The 9,253-nt window shown below is 36.4% G+C and overlaps 2 protein-coding genes across 2 annotated transcripts; both read left to right on the forward strand.

Moving 5' to 3' along the window:
- Positions 1–2,904: 2,904 nt before the first annotated feature.
- pgrmc1 (progesterone receptor membrane component 1) lies at positions 2,905–5,890 on the forward strand. The gene is made up of 3 exons (XM_052100808.1): positions 2,905–3,230; positions 4,733–4,888; positions 5,136–5,890. The coding sequence occupies exons 1-3, from the start codon at positions 2,942–2,944 to the stop codon at positions 5,228–5,230; spliced, it is 540 nt and encodes a 179-aa protein (XP_051956768.1). The 5' UTR covers positions 2,905–2,941; the 3' UTR covers positions 5,231–5,890.
- Positions 5,891–7,205: 1,315 nt separating this feature from the next.
- Positions 7,206–8,304, forward strand: LOC127625493 (cytochrome c oxidase subunit 7B, mitochondrial). The gene is made up of 3 exons (XM_052100810.1): positions 7,206–7,367; positions 7,911–8,032; positions 8,114–8,304. Exons 1-3 carry the CDS (start codon positions 7,331–7,333, stop codon positions 8,186–8,188), a joined length of 234 nt encoding a protein of 77 aa, XP_051956770.1. The 5' UTR covers positions 7,206–7,330; the 3' UTR covers positions 8,189–8,304.
- The last annotated feature ends 949 nt before the right edge of the window (positions 8,305–9,253 follow it).

Genomic DNA, 9,253 nt, shown 5'->3' on the forward strand with positions numbered 1-9,253 from the left:
ACGTGCAACAACCGGGCTTCCCTCGATATTGTGGAGCACAGACCTCAAAACTGATGTGACCAATTTCAATTCTAGTGAGACTTTTCTAGTTTATAGCGTTACTGAGGAAGTCAAGTCAAACCTCTCAAACGGTAGGCAGCCCTGACATGCCAAACAGCACTGAGGAGGAAAAGAGCACCACTATGCTATGAGTTAAAGGGACAGACAGGAGCAGTCTGGCTGTGCTGTCGTGCATCTACAGTATATGCTAACTGTTAACAATCATAGGACATTACTTTAAAAGCTCACACAGCTGATGTTATTTTTCATTTAGTAGTTAATTTAACATGATATGCTAACATGTAAACTAACATACTTTAGTTATATAACATGTTATAGTTGCATGCGATTTTTTTATCTTGTTTATTATTCGGTTTATTATTATAATTCTGTTAGCTTTATTTTTCTTTTCTTTTTTCAAAAGGGAGACTTTTTTACACATTTCAAGTTTCAGTTATGTCCCAGCCTTAGTCTTGATATTATATTATATTCTCTTCCTCCCTATTTCTTCCACCGCTTCTTCCCTTCCCAACTTTTGCTTGCATTGCATATAAATGTCTTCCTTTAATTTCATTATTCCAGTAATGTTGCAATTTCTGTAGCATCTTTTGATTTATTATTGGGGGGGTGGGGGGGACTACAACAACAAAACAAACTATGCTAAACAGGTGCCTGAGTACAATTAAATAAAGAGGAAAGGGGTGCCACTTATGTAACAATATCATACTTGCTTACAATACTGCAGGCTCTAATTGCCTTTTTGCCTTTACATTTGTAATGAACAATATTGTTTAAAATCATTTTCAAAGTGAAAAAAAAAATAGGTTTGAGTCCTACAGGAAATTCTCTCATTGTATCTTTCCTCCCTACTCTGTCACTGGACATGATGTGGTATGTTTTTCCCGTTAAACTCTCGCTTTCATTGAGGAATGCAAAACGATGACAAGGTGTTGTTGTTTGGAGGCTGCACTTACAGTTACGTATACATGAGGGCGCTTAAAGAAGCAGTTCACCAAAAAAATGAAAATGCTCTCATCATTTACTCACTCTCATGCCATCCCAGATATGTATGCTTTTTTTTCCTGCTGCTGAACACAAGTGAAGATTATTAGAAGAATATTTCAGCTCTGCAGATCCCCACAATGCAAGAGAATAGTGACCAAAACTTAAAAAAAAAAACACATAATGGCAGCAGAAAACAAAATAATCTATAGGACTCCAGTGGTTTAATCCATGTCTTCTGAAGAAATCTAATCAATTGTGGGTGAGAACAGACCAGTAATCTAGCTGGAAATAATGATCACCAAGGAGACTGTTGGTATACTTCTGACTGGTATAAACTGGTATAGTTCACCCAAAAATGAAAATACTGACATTATTAATTCAGCCTCGTGTCACTCCAAACCTGTATGACTTTCTTCTGTGGAACACAAAAGAAGATATTTTGAAGAATGTATTTAACTGTTTTTGTCCATACAATGAAAGAAAACAACATTGGACCCCATTGACTTCCATTGTATGAAAAAAAAAAGAAAAAAAAAATCAAAATATCTCCTTTTGTGTTCAATATGTTAAAATATTTGTGCGACTAGACCATTTATGACTGCACAACTTAATGTGATGTAATCATGCAAAACTATGAGCATGAAGTGAGAAACATTGACGGTTTTTGTTCTAAACTTTATTCTAGGTGCCTGCTATGGTTTGGACAGTTATGAAGTCAAAAATTATCATTCACGTTGCAAAAAAAAAAAAAATAATAATAATTTTTTTTTTTTATCACACTTAAACAAGCTTGTAAATGTTGTTGATTATGTAATGCAAATGTGAATATGAGACATGCGCTTTAGTAAAAGTGTTTAAATGTAATAAGAGAGCATTGTTTGAGGAACAGAGAGGAAAGCAAGTGTTAATTAACTGATTCTCTGCTGTTTTACTCGTGATTTGAGTGAAAGGGGATTAAAGTCATTGGTTTTTTTGCGAATCTAGTGTTCATTCCACCAGGTAATTGCACTTTTATGTACAACAGGCCACATAAAAATAATTTTGCAAAATGTAGTTATTGTAACATGATTCTTTGACCAGGTTGCAAATGCCACTGGGGAGAAATATTAAAATGCGACTTAATAAACCAATCGAATTAAACTTTCAAATCGAATTTTTATACTTATGTATGATTAGACTTTCACTCAAGTATGTTTTTGGCTAGATACTTGGAATTTTAACTGAGTAAAGTTTTTACTGAGAATACTTTCAATGAAGTATAATTTCTGAATACATTTTACACCCCTGATACTGCCTAACATCTCCTTTTGTATTCCCAGGAAGATGAGTCATATGAGATTGCAACAAAATTCAATTATTAAGTGATTAAATTATGACAGAATTTTCATTTTGGGGTGAACAATCCCTTTATTGTAAGACTTGTTGTCTTTTGTGTAAGCATATTTAAATGTATTTTTACATATAATAGTTTAATTCCTCCAGGAATTTTTTCCTAAAAGGAATTTTACAACCCATTACAAAATGTACAGCTTCGACTTGCAGCTGCAACATCGTGAAACATTTCTGTGCATAAGTATTTCAGTAAACCTGATTTTTTTATTGAATAAGGGAACATGAAGTATCATCCTATCATTGATAACTTATTTTTATGACATAGGACAGAAGTTAAGACAAATTTAGTTAGTTCCCGTTATGAAAAAAACAATAAAAAGTCATGCAAGGCTCACAGACTTCATTGGAATTCAAAGCTCGTTGAAAAACTACACAGTCCAGAAATCCACCTCAAATCTGATTGGCTGGCGTCACTCTGTTGTGTGTTGTTGTCCTCGGTGATTGGTGCGCCAGTGTGGTCGTCGCTAAGTCTCGATGTTCTCACGCAGTGCGCATCAGAAACGAAATGGCTGAAGAAGAGGTCGAGCAAACTTCTGGAATTCTTCAGGAGATTTTCACGTCGCCTCTGAACATAAGCTTGCTATGTCTCTGTTTATTCCTGTTATACAAAATCGTCCGCGGAGACAAGCCTGCAGATTTGGGCCAGTTTGAGGAGCCGTTACCTAAACTTAAAAAACGAGATTTTACTTTAGCAGATCTGCAGGAGTACGATGGGGTGAAAAACTCGAGGATCCTGATGGCTATCAGCGGGAAAGTGTTTGACGTGACAAGAGGGAAGAAGTTCTACGGGCCCGGTAATACACGACCTAGTTCAATCTCAAACTTATCTCCAGTGATTTATCAGTGGCCGCAAAACCATGCGGATTAAGTGCTTTCTTGCATTCCTTTGTGTTTACGATACGATTAATGGTGTCATTTTTATTTTAACTCATCATATTCTTGTATTTAATTAAAATAATCATCAATTAATTAATCCACTTAATTTCAGCCACGCCCAATGTTCACTTCCCTTTTAAGTTTTTTTACATTTAAATATTAATATAGAGTAATGAACACTATAAAAATGAAAAGATACTTTCTGGATATCCACCAGACACTAATGTGTCAGTCATCCCATCATAAAGTAAAGGCTTTGAGACAAATGAAATATATCTTAAAGGTATAGTTCCTCCAAAAATGAAATTTCTCTCAATGTTTACTCAACCTCATGTCATCTCACAAGTGTTTGACTTTCTTTTTTCTGCTGAACACAAATTAAGATTTTTAGAAGAATATTTCAGCTCTGTAGTTCCTCACAATGCAAGTGAATGGTGACCAGACATTTGAATATCTAAACAGCACATAAAGGCTGCATAAAAGTAATCAATACAACTTCAGTTGTTTAATCCATGTCTTCTGATATGATCCAGTCGGTTTTTGGTGAGAATAAATAAAAATATATTTCATCTTTTCATTGCAGTCTCTATGCACAATCGTGATTTCAAGATTGACACTTCATATTACCCGATGCATGTGCAGAGCGCTAAATGGCACTAGGAAGTGTAATAAAGCTTGCAATCATGATCGCCAAGGAGACTGCTGTTGTGAAGGTTTATAGTGAAAAAGGAGTTTGTTCTGTTCTAATCCAAAAACAATTGGATCACTTCAGAAGACACGGATTAAACCTCTGGAGTCGTAGGGATTACTTTTATGCTGCCTTTTTTTGCTTTTAGGATCTTCAAAATTTTGGTCACCATTCACTTGCATTGTATGGACCTGCTGAAATATTCTTCTAAAAATCTTAATTTGTGTTCTGCTGAAAGTCATACACATCTGGGAAGGCATGAGTGTGAATAAATGATGAGAGAGTTTTCAGTTTTGGGTGAACTATCCCTTTACTTCAAATATGGGATAATTGAGACTCTTTGAAAAGGGTTTTGTCAGTGTTGCAGCTTAGGAACCCCAAATGGTGGTTTGAGGATCTTTTCATTTTTACAGTAATTCATTATAATTGAGATTTCATACAACCTTCTTTAACCTTGTTCTAACGTTTTTGTTCAACAACTGTGCTTCCACGTGTGCCTTTTGTGCACACTTTGGCAATGCCAAAACTGCTTGTCATCAGTGAATGATTAACTTATCTCGGGACAAAGGTCGGGGGATGACGAGATACTTCAGATGTTGACTGTCTGATTCATTCAAGCACTATTTGTTGATTCTACCTAATTTGCATTCCTATCAAAATTATATATTTGTGAAGAGTTCAGATGTTGAAAGGGCCCTGCTTGTTCTACATACTCACTCTGTTCACTTTTAGAGGGCCCATATGGGGTCTTTGCAGGCCGGGATGCCTCCAGAGGGTTGGCCACATTCTGTTTGGAGAAGGAGGCCTTGAAAGACACTCATGATGATCTTTCGGATCTCAATGCCATACAACAGGAAAGCCTGAACGAGTGGGAGACCCAGTTTGAACGTGAGTTGAAGGACAACTTTTTTTCTTTCCTCTGCGCCCAGTGAATTTTGCAATTGACATCTTGTAATAAAAGCAGTCATAGTGGGTTGCAGTTTGTTGTCATAAACTCAATCCCACTTGGGAATTGCTGTATCAAGCAAGCTATTCTTATTCTTTATTCACACTGAAACACAATTATTTTCGTAAATATCCATCATTTTCGCATACATGAAAAATACTGAGAAAGTGTTTTTTTTTTTCTCCACAGAGAAATATGATTATGTTGGGAAGCTTCTTAAACCTGGAGAAGAACCGACAGAGTACACGGATGATGAGGAAGTCAAGGACAAGAAGAAGGATTAGAACATGCAGATCACAGGGCGGACCAAACCTAGTTCTATCCTTCCGTGCTTATGTGACCTAGCTTTGTTCCAGTCACACTTGCCGATAGCTCGGTTTGACTATTTTGTCTGAACCTCTCATTTTCACCACCATGACCTTAAAAAGCATTTCTTAAGTTTATAGACAGAATTTCATATCACTGTTGTCTTTAATGTAGTACATGTTAATGCTGCATTAACTGTGACTTATAATGTCATTTGTAGTTATTCAAGGGTAAATATATGCTTCAGGAATATATATGGCTTACTGTTAATATGGAACACAATTCTCACTCTTTTTATTTTGATTGTTGATCAGTTGTTTTATCTAACGAGAACATTTAAACCAAAAAAATGACATCAAGATACACTTCAGAATATTTTGTGAGGGATTTTAAAAGAGCATCAGATGACATGTAGATGAGATCTCAATCAAGGGTGCTTGATGGACCAGTTTCACAGATACAGATCAAGACTAAATGCATACTAATGGGATTTCAATAGGTAATCAGTGAGATCATCACATGCTAGTCTTAATATGTGCTCAGGAAACATTTACATAGATGTAACATTCCATGAGATTATGTTTTTGACCAATTCAAGTATTTGTTCATTATTAAAGAACATGACTTATTAACATAATGTATTTTTTGTACATTTGTCCAAAGTTAAGTTTTCTTTTTTGTGGAAAAATTTTATTTGTTGATTTTCTTAACAAGTATCTTTAAACTTTCCATGAATTTTGCTGATTGCTGGTGGTGAACACATTAACTGTTATATTGAACGTGATTTTGCCAGGTTGGACATATTCCTAACATCTGTTGTTGGTCCTGAAAGAATGCTCCTGTCAAGCAGTAATAGTAACTCTAGTAAATGGTAACGATAATCTACCCCTATAATCAGAGGGAAATGTCAGGTTAACTGGAATGTTGTTCAAGCCGAAATCCTGAAAGCTTAATTGTTGATTCCAAGACCAACAAAAGATTTTCATCCTACTTTGAAAATGATGGTCACTGAAACATTTTTTTTACAATAGAAAAATATATGGGCCCTGGGTAGTTCAGCGAGTATTGACGCTGACTACCACCCCTGGAGTCGAGAGTTCGTATTCAGGGTGTGCTGAGTGTCTCAAGCCAGGTCTCCTAAGCAACCAAATTGGCCCGGTTGCTAGGGAGGGTAGAATCACATGGGGTAACCTCGTGTTCGCAATGAAGTGGTTCTCGCTCTCTATGGGGTGCATAGTAAATTTTGCATGGATCACGAAAAGTAGCATGCGCCTCCACATGCTGCGAGTCTCCGCGGTGTCATGCACGAGCCACATAATAAGAAGCGTGTATTGACTGTCTCAGAAGCGGAGGCAACTGAGACTTGTCCTCTGCCATGCGGATTGATGTGAATAACTGCACCAGGACCTAGTACGTAGTGGGAATTGGGCATTCCAAAATTGGGTAGAAAAGGGGATTAAAAAAATAATAATACAAATATACATTCAAAAGTGGAAATTCAAATGTGAATTAATAAAGAGTAAAGCAAGGCACATACTGTACAAGGATCAGAAATGAATGGGGGCTTGGGGCAAACATGCCCTTGAAATTTAAAATGTTATCACAAAATGACAGCCTTACTGAATTAATTTGGAATTTATATGAATACATTGACTTCAAGTATTTTACATAAGGTGTGGCCATCCTGACAATATTTACGAAAATAATGAATTTTGTATTATTACATTTGAACTTGCATAAAACACAAGGGTAACAACCCACAGCAAGTGGCTTTAAGAGTGTAAATTAAGACAGCAATGGTGGCTCCTTGTTATACACATGAAAGAAAATATTACACCATTGCCTCGCGTTCCTAAAGTTCAGTACAGGGTTAACTATAAACCACTTCTCATTAGACTACAACAGTTTTTAGTCTACATTATATATTTGAGTATATTTTTTTTCCATGATGAATCTGCTGCTCGCTGTCTTGCGCGCATGTCTCGTACGCGCATTTCCGCTCGGTTATTCGCCATTTTCTTCCTGCCTTTCAGTTCAAGGGTATTAGCACTCGCAGTTAGTGGAACCAAGACATCGCCATGTATCGCTTCGCCAAGGCTGCTCTCAACCTCTCCGGTAAGATAAAATCTTAGCTGAGCCATATCTCGTTTAGTCGAGTTTTCAGCAATATGCTGATGATTAACGCTGGTCTTTAAACTAGCAGTTCGTTGCCTTTATGCTAAAGTGGTAGTTTAGATGAGACACATCCGTAGTTACGCTTCCTACATGGTTCCACAAATTAATTTCATGTATTGGGAGGTTTTCGCCCTAAAGAATATGTACGACTTATAAAACTGTTAATATCATAATTTAGTTATAGGTACTTGAACCTGTCACCAGATTACCCATACAGCTGATACTAATGATCAATGTAATGTAGCAAATGCTAATAGCACTGATTGCAACTTTTATCTTTCATTCTCAAATTACCCCATTAACACTAACGTACAAAAAATGTGACCTCTACAGTGGTTTGTCAATTCTTTTCTAAGTTGTGCTCCCATGTATGAACATGGAAAGGTCATTTTGTTTTGAGTTTACTCATAAATTCAGTGAATCGTGTTTGTGACTTGTATTAATGTTTTAAACGATTTGGCTACTTATTTGTCTTTGTAATAGGTCAAACTGCCCGTCAGGTGGCTGTTCGTAACCACTCTACTCTATCAAAAGAATTTCATGGAAAATATGGAGCCCCTCTGCTGATTGCAGGAGTCACTTTTTGCACAGCTGTTTGGGCATATGTAAGTGTCTGCAACACAATAGTCACATGACTTCTTTATGTAATCACTATTGTTTTATACGTGTTTACATTATCATTGCAGGTGATCACATCAACAGGCATCACATGGAACCTGTCACCTGTAGGCAAGGTGCAGCCCAAGGAATGGAAGGAGTAATGAACACAAAGAGTCCTGGTGAATTCTGAACTTTTCCATTTTGAAAAAGGAGCTCCTTTTCACCTGATTCAATCCAGTGTTTTGGCATGTCTGTAATAAATTAATTAAAATCTTAAGATTTGTCTTAGTTACTTTGTGTCATGTGTTTAAAGAAATGAGCTCTTGTGACATTTAGATCCAAAACCAATATTGTTGGACTGCAACAAAGTAAATTAAGATCATTTTTCAATTGCTTGAGTTCAGCAGATGAAAGAAAGTTGTACACATTTACTCACTCTGTCCCAGATGATGAGAGAAATTTCATTTTTGGATGAGCTATTACTCAATAAGTCCACATTCACTATAAATCTTTACCTCTTGCTCAATTGGAACACTGCAGACTTCAGGATGGTCGGTGATGCTTTGACGGTACATTGAGAATGCATTTTTATTTTTTAGTGTTTACCATTTACCTTAGTGTTTACAGATGCTACCAGAATACATTGCTTCTGGATTTTAATAGACTAACTGTGCCTGGATTGTGTGCATGTGCAGGGAATTGTGAATGAGCTTTGTTTTAAGGTTTATTGTAAATAAGGACTTTCTGGTGTTTCTTACACAAAGACATATCTCTTCAGAAGACATAGATTAACCACTTGAGACATATGGAATATTTTTATGCTGACTTGGTTCTTTTGGAGCTTGAACATTTTGGACTTTATTGACTTCCGTTTATGGACAAAAACACCCCCTGAGATGCGTTTGTGTTCCTTGATAGAAAGTCACGAGTTTGCGATGGCATGAGGGTAAATAATGAGATATTTATTATATGGTGAGCTATTCCTTTAACTTGCAGTTTTTACAATCCGGTGCAATTCCTAGGAGACATTTTGGATAAGTCAGCCTACAGAGGGGAACAAAAGTAAAGCATTCATGCAATATTCTAGCAATGCCAATTCTAAGCCTGCACCTGTGTTTATTTGCATTGTCTTTGCAGCTGATCTTAATAATTGATTATCAAGTATAACAACTGATAGCCCAAGTTTAAATTTTTGTTAAGGGGTATTTGCGAGTATTTAATGAGAC

This window comes from Xyrauchen texanus, chromosome 31 (assembly GCF_025860055.1).
Source record: "Xyrauchen texanus isolate HMW12.3.18 chromosome 31, RBS_HiC_50CHRs, whole genome shotgun sequence".
Lineage (NCBI taxonomy): Eukaryota > Metazoa > Chordata > Actinopteri > Cypriniformes > Catostomidae > Xyrauchen > Xyrauchen texanus.

What these genes read in the sequence shown, in the direction of transcription:
- pgrmc1 (XM_052100808.1), top strand. Translation starts at nt 2,942, where the DNA reads ATGGCTGAAGAAGAGGTCGAGCAAACTTCTGGAATTCTTCAGGAGATT. An exon ending in GAAGAAGTTCTACGGGCCCG is followed by an intron (nt 3,231 to 4,732) that starts GTAATACACGAC and finishes GTTCACTTTTAG; the next exon opens with AGGGCCCATATGGGGTCTTT. An exon ending in GTGGGAGACCCAGTTTGAAC is followed by an intron (nt 4,889 to 5,135) that starts GTGAGTTGAAGG and finishes TTTTCTCCACAG; the next exon opens with AGAAATATGATTATGTTGGG.
- LOC127625493 (XM_052100810.1), top strand. Translation starts at nt 7,331, where the DNA reads ATGTATCGCTTCGCCAAGGCTGCTCTCAACCTCTCCG. An exon ending in GGCTGCTCTCAACCTCTCCG is followed by an intron (nt 7,368 to 7,910) that starts GTAAGATAAAAT and finishes TCTTTGTAATAG; the next exon opens with GTCAAACTGCCCGTCAGGTG. An exon ending in GCACAGCTGTTTGGGCATAT is followed by an intron (nt 8,033 to 8,113) that starts GTAAGTGTCTGC and finishes TTATCATTGCAG; the next exon opens with GTGATCACATCAACAGGCAT.